The sequence below is a fragment of the Chanodichthys erythropterus genome, chromosome 11 (genome assembly GCF_024489055.1).
Source record: "Chanodichthys erythropterus isolate Z2021 chromosome 11, ASM2448905v1, whole genome shotgun sequence".
Lineage (NCBI taxonomy): Eukaryota > Metazoa > Chordata > Actinopteri > Cypriniformes > Xenocyprididae > Chanodichthys > Chanodichthys erythropterus.
Window position 1 is genome coordinate 59557506 of NC_090231.1, and position 18683 is coordinate 59576188.

At 41.5% G+C, this 18683-nt stretch overlaps 5 protein-coding genes across 5 annotated transcripts; all 5 read left to right on the top strand.

The window, feature by feature from the left end:
- Window positions 1–2156: 2156 nt before the first annotated feature.
- On the top strand, window positions 2157–6760 carry LOC137031016 (carbohydrate sulfotransferase 3-like). The gene is made up of 2 exons (XM_067401589.1): window positions 2157–2236; window positions 5644–6760. Exons 1-2 carry the CDS (start codon window positions 2157–2159, stop codon window positions 6758–6760), a joined length of 1197 nt encoding a protein of 398 aa, XP_067257690.1.
- Window positions 6761–9290: 2530 nt separating this feature from the next.
- On the top strand, window positions 9291–9982 carry LOC137031017 (histone H1-like). Its single transcript, XM_067401590.1, has one exon. The coding sequence runs from the start codon at window positions 9311–9313 to the stop codon at window positions 9929–9931; it is 621 nt and encodes a 206-aa protein (XP_067257691.1). The 5' UTR covers window positions 9291–9310; the 3' UTR covers window positions 9932–9982.
- Window positions 9983–10676: 694 nt separating this feature from the next.
- On the top strand, window positions 10677–11077 carry LOC137031019 (histone H2A). Its single transcript, XM_067401592.1, has one exon. The coding sequence runs from the start codon at window positions 10691–10693 to the stop codon at window positions 11075–11077; it is 387 nt and encodes a 128-aa protein (XP_067257693.1). The 5' UTR covers window positions 10677–10690.
- A 923-nt stretch (window positions 11078–12000) lies between these two features.
- Window positions 12001–12477, top strand: LOC137031020 (histone H3). The gene has a single exon (XM_067401593.1). The coding sequence runs from the start codon at window positions 12002–12004 to the stop codon at window positions 12410–12412; it is 411 nt and encodes a 136-aa protein (XP_067257694.1). The 5' UTR covers window position 12001; the 3' UTR covers window positions 12413–12477.
- Window positions 12478–13155: 678 nt separating this feature from the next.
- LOC137031022 (histone H2B-like) lies at window positions 13156–14041 on the top strand. The gene has a single exon (XM_067401600.1). The coding sequence runs from the start codon at window positions 13338–13340 to the stop codon at window positions 13710–13712; it is 375 nt and encodes a 124-aa protein (XP_067257701.1). The 5' UTR covers window positions 13156–13337; the 3' UTR covers window positions 13713–14041.
- The last annotated feature ends 4642 nt before the right edge of the window (window positions 14042–18683 follow it).

Below are 18683 nucleotides of genomic sequence, written 5' to 3' on the forward strand. Positions count from 1 at the left end.
TGCAGTTAACCATGCAATTTTTGCACAGGCTCACTCTAATTTCCGCTCAACACCAGTTTCTCCTCTGAGCTGCTCACATACCCGGACACCTCAATCTAATAGCCAACTCACTTCAGAAATTCAGACTCTGCTCCAGAGTGGGACATTCATCCAACACCAGTCCTGTTATTTGACAACCTTCTTCAACTAACCCAGCAGATCAGAAATCTCACTAACGCTTCTCAAGAAGCCTTCCTTAACTGCCTTGTCCCGAGCTCTCTTTCAGCTTACTTAACTGGCTTAAAGGTTATCATGCCACCACAAACGCCTTCTACTAATCACCAAACTATTTAGCCTCTGCATCCTCTCCCTACGCTCAAGCTATTTAGAGTTCAAGTTCCTGCTTGCCAATTTTGGCTTTCTACGATGTTCAGAATTTGGCCTACTTCATCCACATTCATCTCTGCATCTCTGACATTTCTATCCACTCTCAAGGCTCTCATATTCACTCTTCGGAGAAGCAAACAGAACAATTAAGAGCATCATATGCAATTTATGTCTTCCATTTAATCTCTAGCTCAGCCCATTCTATGTTTATGTTTTCTATGTTGTTGTCTGAGCATCTCCCAAAGATCTGCTCTTTCTTACAGAAACCGGAAAACTGGCCACAAGATTCTGATTTAGCAAGCGCTTCTATCAAATCCTCCGTAAAACCGGAATATCTCCAGAACACCGCTCAATACATTCCTTCTGCACTGGAGCAGCGACCTCAGCAGCAAGACGAGGTATCTCAGGCGTGACAGTCCGAATCTTCACAAGCTTATCGCTCTTACATCCGTAACAATATCAACGACCCTGTCAAGCCAAGCCTACCTCAGCTCTTCCCAATCTTTGGGGTCCTAATCACTCAGCCTACAATTAACTGAGATGATGCCCCCACTAGATGCCTGGATCAACCTGATTATCATCCCTTACCCCTTCCTCTTCATCCTCTCCCTATTCATCCCTAACTTTCTTTAATAAATAATTCTCCAACATTTATGGTTGTGGCGTAGTCCTTGCTCGTGAAGTGTAATAAATGTTTGTTCTGTATATGTTTGCAGTTTCAGAATCCACTCAGAACACCTTAGCAATTACATAGCAACGCCCTGCCAATAACCCACTGTAACTGATGGGTTGACAGAATGGAGATCCATTTGCAGCTTTTATTAAAATAATCCTCAATGCAGACAGGGGCAAAGGCAGAGACATAAACAGGGACAGGCTAGGTCGAGGCAGGCAGCAGAGAATCACAGGTAATAAACAGTCCAAACAGCAACAGAGAAACAGTCCTCAAGAAAACACTCAGAAATGATCACCGGGGCAAATCAAGACTCTGCGATGTGTATGCGTGCGTGTGTGTGTGTCTTAAATAGTGTGCATGTGATGTGGTGCAGGTGTGTGTGTGATCAGTCCCAGGAATGAGGGCCTATGGGAAAGGTAGCCCGAATGGCAGATGATCAGTATTCGTGTGAAGGCTCCCTCTGGTGGCCTGGAGGAGGAGCCGTTGGAGCCATATTCATGACACCCACAGCACCCTACAGCATCACTACACACCCTAAACTCTAAACACTGTAACACTGTAATTCATAACTGCATGTTTATAATGAACAATGCATTAATTACAAACTGTGTACATTTTATGTAAAGATAACATGGTAACACTACAATAAGGTTTATAAAAGTGTTAGTTAATGACTAACAAGTAATTTTCAGTTTTTTTTTTTTTTTTTTTTTTTTTTTTTTTTTCAGCATTTATAACTGGATAAATAAGAATGTGAGTTCACTGTCAAATAGTGTTTACAGCCTGCCCGCAGAAGATAGGGGTGGGGTGAACAGTAGCTCATTATCATTTAAAGGGACATGCACTGAAATGGCTCGCTGTGAACAGAGCTGTTTTTGACAAGGTAAAAAGGGTGTTTTTTACACAACCATTCAGAAATTTTAATCAAAGTATGTTATAGACTTTTCATGACAATCATATAAACTTGTGGAAAATTGGCATCCGATGTCCCCTTTAAATTAATTACCTACAGTAACTCATGAGCTTTGTGTTTTATTTTACAGTCAAATCGGGGGAAAAAGATGAAGAAATGATCTGAGAGTGAAACACCTGCTGAACACAATCACACACAAAAATGAACATTAAATATAGCATTTCTGTCATCTTTATTGTGGCTCTGGTCATCGTTGAAAAGGAAAACAACATTATTTCAAAGTAGGTACTTCTCTCACGCTCCTCTTCTATTCATTTTAATGTACGTGTGAATAACAGAGAACGCTTTAAAATCAAATGTTGTCATTCATTTTTCAATTTTTATTGCTGGAGAAATTGCTTCTTTGAGAAAAGATAAGATATTAAAGGGGTGATGAACTGAGAAATCAAATTTTCCTTGAGCTTTTGACATATAAGAGGTCATCATACTATAAGAATATCCTGTAAGTTTCAGAGCTGAAAACGTCTTGGGTTACTTGTGTAACCCTGGTTCCCTAAACAGGGAACAAGATGCTACATCATATGATGTTATTGGAACCCTCTTCATGATTGTGTCGTGAAGCACTCTTGTATCTAACCAATGATAAAACGCGAGGTCAGAGGCAGGTGACGTCACGGACCAGGAAACTATAAAGCATACCCAGAACAAAGAACGCTAACTTCTGGATTATGGCTGAAGCAGAACGCCCACAGGTATGCCGGAGATACGGCAACGCGACGTAGCGTCTCGTTCCCTATTCAGGGAACCAGGGTTACACAAGTAACCCGAGACGTTCCCTTTCATGGGAACTGTCGACGCTACGTCATATGACGTTATGGGAACGCTGTCCCAACAGCGCCGTAGAACCAAGTACCTGGAGCATTCGTCCAGGTTATAAAACCTAATGAATGTGTGCTGGGATGACCATCCAGCTGCATCACATATATCATTGATGGAAACTCCTGCCATCAAGGCCTTTGAGGCCGCCATACCCCTGGTAGAATGGGCGCGGACAGCTAGTTGAGATGGCTGACCGGCCACTTCATATGCAAGTGAGATAGCCTCAACCACCCACTTGCTCATCCTCTGCTTGGACGCTGGGCCTCCTTTCTTAGGAGACCCGTAACATACAAATAACTGATCTGTTTTACGCCACAGGGCAGCTCTGTGGACATATGCATCCAAAGTCCTCACTGGGCAGATCAGATTGAGTTTTTCCTGATCCTGAGTTTCAAATGGAGGAGGATAGAAGGCCTAAAGTAAAATAGGGCCTGGGAAGTTGGTGGGAACCTTAGGCACGTAGCCTGGTCTAGTGTGTAGGAACGCCTTGACCATTACAGGTGTGAATTCCAGACACGAGGGAGCAACTGAAAGTGCTTGAATAACTCCTATCCTTTTAAGATATGAAATAGCAAACAAGAATATAGTCTTTAGGGTGAGGAATTTCTCTGAAACTTCCTCTAGTGGTTCGAAGGGAGCCTCAGCTAACCCTTCCAGTACCACGGCCAAGTCCCAGGCTGGAGTTCTTGTACGCACTGAAGGCCTCAACCTCAGGGTACCACGGAGGAAGCGTATAACGAGGGGGTCTCGACCCACCGAGGAACCCCCCAGAGGAGCATGATAGGCTGAAATAGCCACAACGTAGACCTTCAAGGTTGAAGGAGATAAACCATCCGAGAATCTTTCTTGGAGAAATTGTAGCACAAGGCTGATAGAAGAATGGACAGGGTCCGTATTACATTGTCTACACCAAGTAGAGAACAATTTCCATTTATATGCATACAGCTTCCTCGTGGAGGGAGCTCTGGAGTGAAGAATGGTCTCCACAACCTCAATTGGGAGACCAGCATCTATGAGCCTAGCCCTCTCAGAGGCCAGGCCCACAGCTTCCATAGTTCTGGGAGTGGATGAATTATCCCGCTTGAGACAGGAGGTCCTGCCTGAGAGGAAGCTCCATTGGGGAGCCGTCTAAGAGTGACATTAGGTCTGAAAACCATATCCTGGTTGGCCAGTACGGGGCTACCAATATTAGACTGACCCCTTCCTGGCGTACTTTCTCCAGAACTCCCGGGAGCAGAGCGAACAGGGGAAATGCGAACAGACGTAGCCTCGGCCACACCAACAACCTTTTATTGACACCAGACCCAGCAAACGACAGGATTTTCAAAGTGGGATCTATGACGTCAAAGGGCAGCAAGCACCGCCTCCGCAGAAGAAGATCAATGCCTACTTCAACTTTGTTTAGCCCCGTCCACCGATTCGCGCATGACATGCAATAGAATAGGTAGCTTAAGTAACATAGGCCTACGTGGTACTAAACCAGATCGAGCTACCAAGCAATAAACATGCCGTTGAGGATTACAAAATATTGTGCAGTGCCTGGACTCAACAGACTAAACGTCAACTTGCATTGTTTCTCTTAGTAGGATAAAATAATCTGTTATTTAATGGTGATTAAATTACATAAAGAAAGCAATCAAAGAAAGCTCCCTTTGCAATCGTTGGAGTAAAGCGCGCTGAAGCGTGCTGTGGTTAATTACCACAATGGGTTGAAGCCATGTACTTCAACTTCCAGGTGTTTGCTTTAATTAATCATTAGCTAATGATTTTCAAATGTATCATTATGTTATAACTTTACTTGAGGCACTTGAAATAAATAATTGTTAAGTAATATGTCATTATGGTTTTGACATCTATACTAAGCCAGGGAATTTAAATTCCCAACCATCTACAACCGGGACTCCACTGTATCAGATGAACTGCTGCATCCAGAGTCTTGTTCATGGCACAGGAATATGTCAGGTTTAGCTTGCGGTCAAGGATTCAAAGGTGGAACACTGAGAACATGTGGCTGGGCACTGCTATTTCGTAACACTGTGTCAAGACCGGACAAAGAGAATAGAACCTATTATAATCAGTAATAGTGATGCTACACTAGACGCGGGGCGACGCTACATGACAAAACAAAATGCTGCTTCTGTTATGAAGGACAAATGGACTTGCAATGGTTTGTCACATTATTCGATAATGGTCATGTCCAGTTTAAACACAGTGTAACAGTGGTCAGTAGTTCAGATTCTGGTGTGCTGATATGTGTGTGCATCCTTCAAACACATTCTCTGTCATTACCCTCACTGCATGTGCAACTGACAAAACTCTTCAATTACATATTACTTAACAATTAGTTAATATTCATGTGCCTCAACGAGTAAAGTCATAACATAATGATGCATTTTCAAATCATTAGCTAATGATTAATTAAAGCAGACAAATGAAAGTTGAAGTACATGACTTCAACCCATTGTGGTAATTAACACATTAATTTGCACTTTTAGTTAATAAAATATGTTATTAAGGAATTAATACATTATGACACATTTAATTAATAACAATTCATATATTACTTAATATATTAATCATATAGACTCTTTATTAGTTGCTAATGCAGTAATTATTAATTAATGGTTTAGTTCTTCATGAGTCATACATTAACGCATGATTATCTGTGCATTAGTTAAGCATGAATTAATGCATATTAGTGCACCAGTATTGTAAAGTGTTACCATGATCAGTTTTGGGTGAACTGACCATTTAGCACTAATGGCAACTATCGTACCTGTAACTGAACAGTTTCTGATGTCTTCTTCAGGGTGTCTGAAAAGCTGGTATACTTAAGGTGGTCCATCCAGCAGAGTGTCTCGCCTGCATCTGCATCTGCATCTGGAGGACGGAAACACATCCTTCTGCTGGCTACAACTCGCACAGGCTCCTCTTTCGTTGGTGAATTTTTTAACCAGCAGGGATCAAATATGTTTTACCTGTTTGAGCCGCTGTGGCACGTGGCGCACATGTTATCAGTCAAGATGGACGGGACGAACGCCACAGTAGCTGGGCCGGTGTATCGAGATGTTCTGCATCAGCTGTTCCTCTGTGACTTTTCCCTGCTGGAGATCTTTATCAAACCCCCGCCGAAGGATCATGTGACCGCTGCGCTCTTCCGCCGTTATTCTAGCCAGTCGCTGTGTGAAGAATCCGTCTGCTCGCCGTTTGTTAGAAATCTGTTTGAGCAATTCCATTGCCTTGAGCGGCGCTGCGGTCCGCTCAACCTGACGCTGGCCTCTCAGTCCTGCATGAAGAAGAAACATCACGCGATTAAGTCCGTCCGTGTGCAGCAGCTAGAGACGCTACGGCCTCTGGCCGAAGATCCCAGACTCGACATGAAGTTCATCCAGCTGGTCAGGGACCCTCGCGCCGTTCTCGCCTCACGAATGGTTGCCTTCTCCAGCGAATACACGATCTGGAAGAGGTGGGCCGTGGACGAAGACCTTCCAGTGGACGAGGATGAAGTGAGAAAACTCAAAGAATACTGCGACAACATCCGCATGTCTGCTGAGATCGGACTCAAGCAGCCACCATGGCTTCGCGGACGTTACATGCTAGTGCGTTATGAGGACATCGCACGATTCCCCATGCGCAAAGCTGCAGAGATGTACGGCTTTATAGGCATTCCCTTCACCACAACAGTGGAAAAGTGGATCCTAAAAAACACTCAGGCATTTAAGAATGTCAGTGAAGTTTTTTCCACCCAGAGAAATTCCTCTGAACACGTGGACAAATGGAGGTTCAGCATTCCCTTCAAACTGGTTCAGCTGGTCCAGAAAGCATGCGGCCCCACCATGACTCTGTTCGGCTACAAGTTTGCTGAAAACAAAGACATGTTGATCGATAAATCAGTAAGCCTGATCGAAGAGAGAACATTCTTATGATACTGTACATACTTCATGAAGAAGAATGCTGAGATTTAGGAAGTTGTTTGTGACATGATTGAAATATTATGCGGAAAATGAATTACATAACTTAAGCATTACTGAATAAAGAAATATTTTAACAAGTTCTCGTTATGGGTACCACCCCAGCGACGATGCCATTGTACCTATAAAGTGGCAAAAATGTCCTTGATAAATAGAAAAGAATGAGAGCAAAAGAATTAATTGATTTGTTTTCCCACAATCAATGATTTAAAAAAAGTTAAACTGTACAAATTAAAATACTGGAAAGAGAATGACGAATGCACACCACAATCTTCGTTTGCAATAAACTTTAATAAACAAAGTTTTTCACATTTAAACAACTTTAATAGAGAATCACTTTATGAATGCATTACTTACTGCAGTGTAAGAACATAACATAAGATAACATAACGCTTTATATTGACTAAAAGCTACTGTGAGTGTTCATTGTATGCTTAAAGGATTAGTTCACCCTAAAAAGAAAATTTCCTAATAATTTACTCACCCAATGCCATGTGTGTATGCCAATGCCAAGATATCCATGTCTTTCTTTCCTCAGTGGGAGAGAAATTTTGTTTTTTGAGGAAAACATTTCTGGATTTTTTAGGAGTTTATAATGCATCAAGACATCATTACAAAAATAACGGTCCATGTCAAACTTACCGGTACAAAATGAAATTGAAAGAAATGAAATTTCAGATTTAACATTGCATCGACTTCCAGGCAACGGCGGCAGAAGATATGCAAGAACAACCATCATTGTGTAGCACTTTTTAATCTGAAAATTAATGAAAACAGATTAGAGATGCAACAAATGTTTAAGTGTAGGATTAAGAGTAGGGCTGCACAATTAATCACATGCGATTGTCACGCGCATTTCGTGAATCGACAACTCTTTAGTACATTTACAACATGTCTATTTCTTCATCAGCTGACTTCATCCTCCTCCAAACAATCAGACAAAACAATAATCAATAATAACAATAATAATAAAATGTTACAAAAGCTTTGTATTTCAGATAAATGCTGTTCTTTTGAACTTTCTATTCATCAAGGAATCCTGAAAAAAAGTATACAACAGTAATACAAAAGTATACAAAAGTAATTAACACTGATAATAATCATAAATGTTTCTTGAGCATCAATTCATCATATTACACATATAATATGTGTAATATGATACACACACAGCACACATACACACACAAATTAATTATTTAATTAACTTAAATATAAGTTTAAAAATTAATTTATAAATTAATCAATAAAGCTAATTTATTGTCTTGTCAATCAGTTTCTCAGTCAGACCTTGAAGGTTTCTGTTAATTTTGATTTTTTTTTTTCTTCAATATATTAAGTTCAATTATTAAAACATCAACTGAACTACATGATACTATGTCTGATTTACCTAAGAACATTCTTTATGTTTAATATTAATAAGCAGGGTATAGAATGAAGGAATTTACTAACTGGATTGTTCTAGTGTAAAGAAAAAAGAAAAGTGTAAAGAACATAGAGAATGTATTTTATCACTTATCTACTTTACTGAACACCATTATTACATAACTGAAGACTTTAGTTGTTGGATGAATCAAATTGAAATGCTTTATTTGGTAATGTGTTAAGTTATGAAGTGAATAAATGTACATTTTGAGAGAGAGAGAGAGAGAGAGAGAAACATTTTTTATAAAAACCTATTGCTTTACATCAGGGGTGTCCAACCCTGCTCTAACACACCTGTCTATCAAGCAGCCTTAAACCCCATGATCAGCTGGTTCAGGTGTTTGATTCGGGTTGGAGCTGAAATCTGCAGGGAGGTAGTTCTTTACATAGTTCATTAGCTGAAACCTTTGTCTACAAATAAATCAGATAATAATATATTATTAAATCATAAAAACTAACATCTAAAACATGTTTTGTCCCTTATCTCAAGAATCAGTGTATTATGATGATGATGATTATAAGTACAGATGAAGGTGAAGATGAGGGTGATGAGAGTCACAGACAGACTCCGGATGATGTTCATGTGCTTCAAGCGCGCAAAACTGCAGCTGTATGAAAGCCTCCTCTCGCCCCTCACTGATGCTGATTTCATTCAAGTCTCTTTCAGACTGTTTGCTGAACACACAGAGGAGCGTTCAGGCTTTCAGCAACTTTATCACTTCAAATATCCAGCAGATTCACACGCGGCTTTTCCCCGTGACTGATGCTCGCCTCGGATTTGATCTGACGGAGGCGAAACAAACATTTCCTCTCGCCGTATTTCAGTCTCTAATGAAAGCTCAGAACCTCTGCTTGCTGCTCGCTTTGTTTCGACTGTGACAAACTATTTTACTGCTCCAGTTTCGCCCCAAATGTGAGAGAAGAAAACACACGCGCGAGCGGCTCGTGGACGCGCACAGACACAGAGCGGGCAGGTTGAGTCTACGAGGTTCTCATGTGTTGTTTAAGAGCGCAGCGCAGCGCGAGCGCTATTCATTGCTGAAAGCAGACAGCGTTTGAGAGACTCGATCCGATCAGAGAGAGATGGCAGAAACCGCCCCAGCCCCGGCTGCTGCCGCCCCGGCCAAAGCGCCCAAGAAGAAGTCCGCTGCGAAAGCCAAGAAAGCAGGTCCAGGCGTCGGTGAGCTCATCATCAAAACCGTGAGCGCGTCCAAGGAGAGGAGCGGCGTGTCCCTCGCCGCCCTGAAGAAAGCTCTCGCTGCCAGCGGCTACGACGTGGAGAAGAACAACTCCCGCGTCAAGATCGCCATCAAGGGCCTGGTGACTAAAGGCACCCTGGTGCAGGTCAAAGGGACCGGCGTCTCGGGCTCATTCAAGCTCAACAAGCAGCAAGCCGAGACCAAGAAGAAGCCGGCCAAGAAAGCGGCTCCTAAAGCCAAGAAGCCCGCGGCAAAGAAACCCGCTGCGGCCAAGAAGCCCAAGAGCGCCGCGGCAAAGAAGCCCGCCGCGAAGAAATCGCCCAAGAAGGCCAAGAAACCCGCCGCCACAGCCGCTAAGAAGGCCACGAAGAGCCCCAAGAAGGCGAAGAAGCCAGCAGCCGCTAAGAAAGCAGCCAAGAGCCCCAAAAAGGCCAAGGCGGCTAAACCTAAGGCGGCAAAGCCTAAAGCCGCCAAGCCTAAAAAGGCAGCTCCCAAAAAGAAGTAAAAATCTAGTTTGTTCCTCAACGGCTCTTTTAAGAGCCACCCACTGACTCTGAGTAAAGAGCAAAACTCCTGAATTTAATCATTTCTTGTAAATGTTGAAAGCAAAAAGTGAAGATGAGATTTTTTTAACAGTGCAATCTTAACAATATAAAACTTATATGTACTTTTAACTATATATCACTCAATTTCAGTGAATTATTATACATATAAATAATTATTGCAAACAACAATATGAACTGATGAAACTCCAGTATTACAATATGAACATAATTCTGTACAGTATCAGAAGATCAATGAGCACAAAATATAGTGTGAAAGTGAAGCACTTTTGGCAGGAACAGCCTATAATATCCATATTCCATGTTAGTGTGTGTCAAACCCCAGTAGCATTAATAAATAAAAAGTAAATTATTTGAAAAACTTGTTTAAATTTTCACCATTTTAGTTCATTTTAACTGCACACAGAAAAACCACATTGTTAAATGAATATTTAGGAAACTAATTATCTTAATATCTGTTATTCATTTATTTTCTATCAGACATATTTGTCAATAGTTTAGTCTTTTCTGTCTTTATTTGTGCATAATTATTCCCGCCAGAAAAGGGGGTTGGGCTTTGGAGGGAAGTTCAGTGATTGGATGAAATCTGAATAGACTCTAAGCCAATGGGCGACTGGCACTCTCCTATAAATACAGTGTGTGCAGGATTGAGTTTTCATTATTTTACTTGTACTGAGAAAGTTAAAGTGACTGAACTCAGAATGAGCGGCAGAGGCAAAACCGGCGGCAAAGCGAGAGCGAAAGCCAAGACTCGCTCCTCCAGGGCAGGACTGCAGTTCCCCGTCGGTCGTGTTCACAGGCTTCTCCGCAAAGGCAACTACGCAGAGCGCGTCGGTGCCGGTGCTCCTGTTTATCTGGCGGCTGTGCTCGAGTATCTGACCGCTGAGATCCTGGAGTTGGCTGGAAACGCCGCTCGGGACAACAAGAAGACCCGCATCATTCCCCGTCACCTGCAGCTGGCGGTGCGCAATGACGAGGAGCTGAACAAACTTCTGGGCGGAGTGACCATCGCTCAGGGCGGCGTGCTGCCCAACATCCAGGCCGTGCTGCTGCCCAAGAAGACCGAGAAGCCCGCCAAATCCAAATAAACCCGCTCTAGTTTCTCAATAAAACCAAAGGCTCTTTTAAGAGCCACTCATTTCATCTGATAGAGAGCGCTTTTCCTTTGTATTTAGACATCATAAATGCAGTGGGTGAAATAATGATCCATCAAAACAAATGTTTTGCATCAACAATTACAAATTCAACAGCAACTGAAACGTGTATGTTTGTTATAAAGGCATTATTCTTTAATTAGTTTGAGATCATTCATCAGGTTTAGAGACTAGAGACATTTCCCTGAAATAAAGACAAGCCCCACAACCCATTCCTTAATGAAAATATAGATATATCTACCGTTCTGCTGACCAAAAGCCCACCAAATCCAAGTAAACATATTAATAAACACAGTAACTCAAAGGCTTTTAAAAGCCACATTTTATCTGATAAAGATAACGCTTTAAATAACATGCAGTGGGTGAATAATCAGGAAATGAACCATCAAACAAATCAAATGTTAGATTGCTCTGTATGTGTATTTACAAATACAATATTAGCAGCAACAAAGTGTGAATGTTTATTATGAACATGATAATCTCATAACTTGTTTGATAGAGATCGTTCTTTGGTTGCTTTTTATACAGATGGCAAAATGATTTAGTTCTGATCCGAGATCTGCACAATCACTGAATTAATTTCAGCACAAATAAACACAGCAGTGAGTGTAAGTCTGTGGGTGTGTGACACTGTCTGAAGCGTCTTGAGCGGGAAACCCTCCGCGTGTTTGAAAAGAGGAAACGCGCAGTCATTGGCTAGCGGTCATGAGCACACGTCACACACTGGCCAATCACAGGCCTCCGCGCCCCCTCGCGACACTACGAGCTGCTCGTGGCCGCGCGACGCTTTAAAAGCAGGAGTGAAACATCAAGCCGCATTTCCAGCACAAGCAGGACAGAGAGAAGGAAAGTTGAGCAATGGCAAGAACCAAGCAGACCGCTCGTAAATCCACCGGTGGTAAAGCCCCGAGGAAGCAGCTCGCTACTAAAGCAGCGCGGAAGAGCGCGCCAGCCACCGGCGGTGTCAAGAAGCCCCATCGTTACAGGCCCGGGACCGTGGCTCTCCGAGAGATCCGCCGTTATCAGAAGTCCACCGAGCTGCTGATCCGCAAACTGCCTTTCCAGCGGCTGGTGCGAGAAATCGCTCAGGACTTCAAGACGGATCTGCGCTTCCAGAGCTCCGCTGTCATGGCCCTGCAGGAGGCCAGTGAGGCTTATTTAGTGGGTCTGTTCGAGGACACCAACCTGTGCGCCATCCACGCCAAGAGAGTCACCATCATGCCCAAAGACATTCAGCTGGCCCGCCGCATCCGCGGAGAGCGCGCTTAACCCGCATCAGCGCATCACCCCAACGGCTCTTTTAAGAGCCACACACCTGCTCTGAACGAGAACATTTCCAGCGACAGTCATTATTACACAATGGTGTTATAGTGTCAAACCAAAGTGTCAGAGGTCAATATGTAGGTTAAAAGTATGAGGCTTTTTCCTCTTCATTTAAGTTCATGTTATCGCTTCACAAATTACATTAGAGATGACTTTTATACATTAAAATAATGCTGTATAGTGAATACATGCACAAAGTGATACTTCCTTACTATACTAAAAATATGCTGCACAATATAAAAATATTTTGTAAATGTATTCAGGGACTTCTCATCTTTAACCAACATAATAAACAAAATATAATAGTTTAAATGGCGCACGGAGCTCTTTACACAATGTTCAGTAATTTAATTAATACGTTTCACAAAAAAAAAAAAAAACAGAAAAGAACATTTTATTTTACACAAAAATGGGCGTTTATTTATTTTTGTAGTTTAAACAGTTAAATAACAGTTAAACAATGAAGAAAGAGTGTCTTATTGGTCTCTTTCCTCCCAAAGTCCATCAATAGATCTATAAGAGATTTTAAAATTACATGATTTTGCACAATATTTTTCTGGAACCTCTTTATTTTCTCGATCTATTATGAACAAAAAGAGCGGGAAATGAAACAAAGGAAACTGGGGGGAGGGGTGTCGCTCAAACTGTTGGCAGTGGGCGGGGCTATCATTTAATAGTCTTTGATTGGCTCTCATTCAGCGCGTGATGCTTTGAGTTGTCCAGTGAAACACGAGTTTATGGGTGTGGCCTATGAAAACAGGCAGTCAGGTGATCCCGTCTCTCTGTGTAAATTAGCATATGGTAGAGAATAAAAGCCTCTGTGTCGCTCGTGAGTCACATTGATTCGTCAGTTCTGCGATCATTCAGCATCATGCCTGAACCAGCCAAGTCCGCGCCTAAGAAGGGCTCCAAGAAGGCCGTCACGAAGACCGCCGGGAAGGGAGGAAAGAAGCGCAGAAAGTCCAGGAAGGAGAGCTACGCCATCTACGTGTACAAAGTGCTGAAGCAGGTTCATCCTGACACCGGCATCTCCTCCAAGGCGATGGGCATCATGAACTCTTTCGTCAACGACATCTTCGAGCGCATCGCCGGTGAGGCGTCTCGTCTCGCTCACTACAACAAGCGCTCCACCATCACGTCGAGAGAGATCCAGACCGCCGTGCGTCTGCTGCTGCCCGGTGAGCTGGCCAAACACGCCGTGTCTGAGGGCACCAAGGCCGTCACCAAGTACACCAGCTCCAAGTAGAGTCCCCGAGACTCCCACACACCCAAAGGCTCTTTTAAGAGCCACCCATATACGCACACAAAAGACATTCTGACTTGTTGTTTAAGTCTTATTTTAAACTTCAATCGCTGTAGTTACAACGTACAATAAATTAGTGACTTAGTTTGTGTGCATGTTTGTCGCAGTAGTATAATATTGACTTGAAGCGGTACTGCAAGGTATTAACAAATACAAAACAGAACTTTCATAAAAATAAAAAAAAATGCAAATGGTTATTTTGGTTGGCTTACACTGCATACATTGTCTAACTTTACAACTGTCTTAAGTCTTATCATTGGAGCAACAGCATAGGCTATATTGTAGCTGTTCCAAATAATCAAATTGCACAAATATATTTTTGAATAGTCTTTTTATTTGTGGAATAAAGAACAAAACAAACTGAGGAGCTGAAGCGAGAAAGATAAGAGGATGATTGAATTACAGGAACACAAGACAAACATGAGAACTTGCATAGGAAAACTTTTTTCTTGCCATGCGGAGTATTTAGATATTTACTAGTGCTGTCATTAGATTCATTTTTTTAATCGCACACTTATCGTGAAATTGAGCATACACCATTTATCTTGTTTAACATGTCCGTTTTGCCATCATTGCCTATATCCAGCAAAGTAGACCATCAGATTGAAGTGTGATTTTCAACTCTATTTTTCAAGGTAAATTTAAATGTCTTTCCAAAAAAGGACACCAAATTATATGATTTAACATAACTCATACATTTATGTACAACAAAGCAACCATAAAAAATAAAAAATCAACAATGCTTTATCTAATATTAGTTTTCAAATACAGAAATTGAACAAAATAATCAAATATAAAATAACTGCATAAAAACTAATATGAATAATCAGTTGATTAACTTTGTTTTTTAAAAAGTGGGATATGGGACAGGAATGTGTATGTGGGGGTGTATTGCAATTGTATTATTGCAATAATAATAATATATTCAAATTAATATGTTAGTTTCTTCCTTACATCTGCTTTAATACAATATGTCGTTAGTCTCGAGGGTATGTACATTAGTTAATAAATACGAGGATCCGCCTTTGATAATAGATTGTCCAGATGGACTAGTAGCAGCATTTTCGTTTAGCGTGCAAGAGGTGTAACCCAGGTTCTGGGTTCTAATCCATCCATTTAAGATTTATTTACTATTTTTTCTCATTAAAACCAAAGATGTGCATCAGTGATTGTATATCAAGAGCAGGGACACGTTTATGCGTATTTTGTTTTGTGATTTCAACGTAACAAATAGAGTCTCTGCAACAGTTAAGCGATAGACTGAAGCGCTCGTCCGCGTGAATCGCAGTGTGCACGAGCGCCAAGAGAACACTGTCGCGCCTCGGATAACAGCGACAACGAGCATGATTTCAAAAACAACACATCCCAGCGCCAGATCGCCTATTATTTAAAACAAATTGATAATCAACGAGATGTGTTTCTTTTGTATTAGACATCTGTGCCGCGAGATGTTTCAAAAAGTGGTGGGGAAAATGTCGACCCTTTCAAAAAGTGGTGGGGACGTGTCCCACCCGTCCCTCCCGCAGATTACTCCTATGCGAATATTAAATAAAGATGAAACATTAAGATACAAAAGCTATTCAGTCAAGAGTGATTTCTTCATCTTTTGTCTTTTGATTAACATTAAAAACACAAAGCAGGAACATTAGACTGCTGTCCCTTTAAGACATAATAGATCCAGTACTCTGATACTGACACACATGCGCTGTCTCCTTTCTCTCTTAAGACATAACCTACTATGTTTGTTCAGATACTCGCTAAGATGGGCATGTTGACATACTTTTTGTGTGAATTTGTCCGTTTCGGTGCAAGACTTGAAAGAGACTTTTGCGTCTTACGGATGAATGTATAAATGGGCGTGGTTTAAATGAGTTTAGTTAAAGATAGCAATGTGAGATGTTCAGGTCTCACTGCGCTCGCGCGCTATCAACACCAGGTGATGACGGTGTAAATGAGTGTCATAGAGCTTTCAGTACATCATTAAACATTTGTTTACAGTGACTGTTTTGTCCAAGTTGTTTTGATCATCGCAGTTGTAACGAATTGGAAAACTAGACTGCACATCCATCGACTGAAACATACATGAGCTGAATCTGTCTGTCTGTTTTGCAGGTTGTTTTCAACAAACCATATAGATGCGTCATCATTGGGATAAACCGCGGTGCAAGCGCGTGCCGAACGGGAGGGCTCGCGCTCTTCAGTTAAGCCCCGGGTATACTTCACTTTCCGCGTATCTTTCAAAGAATACTAAACCAAGGATGCGCGCATGATTTTTTCTATACTATTACCAGACATCGTGTCATCAACCGGACATTCGCTGGGCAGGATCGGAGAAGAAAAATAGTGCATCCACCATTGCAGCAAAGTTCAAGATACACCAAGAGAACAGGAATCAAAAACGATGAAGAAGGCATGCTTTTGAGTTTATTCGTCTTATTTTTGAATCACTCTTCTTCGACGACTGCACATTGTGCTCAGTACTGTGTGTATTGCCACCTAGAGGACTCTTCTTTCCTGCTTGCGCATGCGCTGTTGGACGCACACCGTCCAAGCGGTCTCAAAATTTGGGCTGCACACAGACAGGGTGTGCGGCCGCCAGCCCTCCGCATGACGAAAATTATGTCATGCGGACGGTGCAGGAACGCGGATGGCCGAAGTATACCCTGGGCTTTACAGTGACAGAATGACAGAGTTTGTGTTTTAAAGCGAAACAGACACTGGAATGAATAATTCTCTCTGCCATCTCTGATATAATCATCATGGATTTAAGATCATCTAACTGCGTGACGTAAATTACGTTATGACCAAGCGGCAACCTCCCCCAGTTTCTCGTGAAGCCAATATGGAAGTGACTTAAACTGCAATTCATCGACTGCCCGCTAGGGACAGGCTGCAGAAGTGAGCAGAATCTCATTGACCATCATGTTAAAACAGCCAAGTTTACAGCAGAAAAACACATGTTTACCGTCTGGTTCAAATTGTGGTTTTGGTCTAACCTGCGAATTTTGCCCTTCATGACAACTCTGAGGGGGTGAATTTTTCAGCTCATTTCAGCACTGCTTGGATATAACTAAAACTGCTGCACTATTTTGAAAAATTTTACTTTGGACATGTGCTCATTAGTTTGAGAGAACATGAGAGATATACATCTGGTATATATATATATATATATATATATATATATATATATATATATATATATATATATATATATTATATATATAATTTTACCCAAGTGCCACGGATTGGATTCATCTCACAATCTCTATTTCATTAAAGTAAAGGTATGAAATCCCATTTGATTTGTGTTATTTGCACACCCCACACAAATTAATTAGCCTACTGGTTTGAAGCATATATAACGTCATCGTAAAAAAAGCACCGTAGATTGACAGTAAACCTTTAGAACTTTCTAATGATATTGTTATCTTTATTAATATTTTTAGATAGTATCTAAGATAGATAGCTAGGGCGGGCGTGGTTTTAGCAACCAGTCACATGGGCTCCAACTTCGTCCCGCTTCATTTTCGTGTCAAAACTGCTGTTCAGAACTCAATGGGTGACGTCACAGACACTACGTCCATATTTTTTTACAGTCTGTGGTTATGACGCAATTTCACATGCATACATAATTTTTTTGCGTTAAATATGCATTAAAATATTTTATCGCGTTAAGAATTTTGAATTAATCGCATGTGATGACAACCCCAATATTTACCCATCTAAAGATCCATGTGCTTAAAAACAAAGATTTCTGAATCAAGCTGAAGCTGTTAAAGGTGCAGTATGTGATAATTTTATCCGCTAGAGGTCGCTAGAGGCCTATTCAAAACAAAGGCGTAGCTTGATGATGGCAAGTTTGAGTGTGGAATCTTGGGACATGTGGTCTCCACCTCAACAGACAGTGCAATAAGACTTGGGAAGAAAACATGTCAAGGGATGCGATTATTAACGTTACTGTAGTATGAAGCAGAGCAGGACTGAGGCCGCTGGAGCGATTGTGCAACACATGCCTCACAAGCAGCGGGACTTTTATTATGCCACAATCGCCGGCCCTGCTTCCGCTTTACCATATGTATCACATGTATTGACAGCACAATTTTTATTGTGAGGTTATGATGTAAAATTATGATAACTACACTGTAGCTGCTACAGTAACTAACAAAATCTATCCAATACTGGATTTCGTAAGTGTCTGAAAAAGACAATTTTCACATGCCACCATTACATATTGCGTCATGCTATATTGCAATACAATACAGCAAATGTAGTTTGACAGTAAATTATCAAATTAATTGATTAATGTTTAGTCAGATGATATGAAAATGATTACCACTTGTTCAACAAATATATACACTCGTGTACATTCAAACACAATAATTGGGCATTCATAGCAAACGCGAGTTCAATGATTTGCGCGAGTAGATTAACTACAAAGTCAATGCACAGACGTGATCAGACTATGGATCAGACGCGTCCTCGCGCGGGTCTAGAGACGCGATGCCCCGCGTTTGCCGTGTATGCCCCATGATACTAATCGTGTTGATCGTTATAATGGCATACGTTTTCTGTAAAGATACAAATCAAAACAGCTCACCTGTCGAGTAAAACACTAGCGAGATCGGCATCTCTTTCTAGGTGAAGTTTGTCGCGAAGCTCTCTCCATCTAGAAAATGCAACACCGATATTGATCCTCGCTCTTTCTCTCCTCTTGTCCCAAACTCTTCTTGGGTCGTTTGGTTGGCCCGTACGCTTACGTTTACGGGAGCTGTCCTTGTCGACAGATCCAGCGGCAGATGGTAAACAGTAATTATGTATGGTCTTGCACCATAAAACGTGCAAGAAGTAAATAAGGAACTGCTTGAAGCAAGCTAGTGGTTTGCTGGACGCTAGACACTACTTTGTCCACGACAA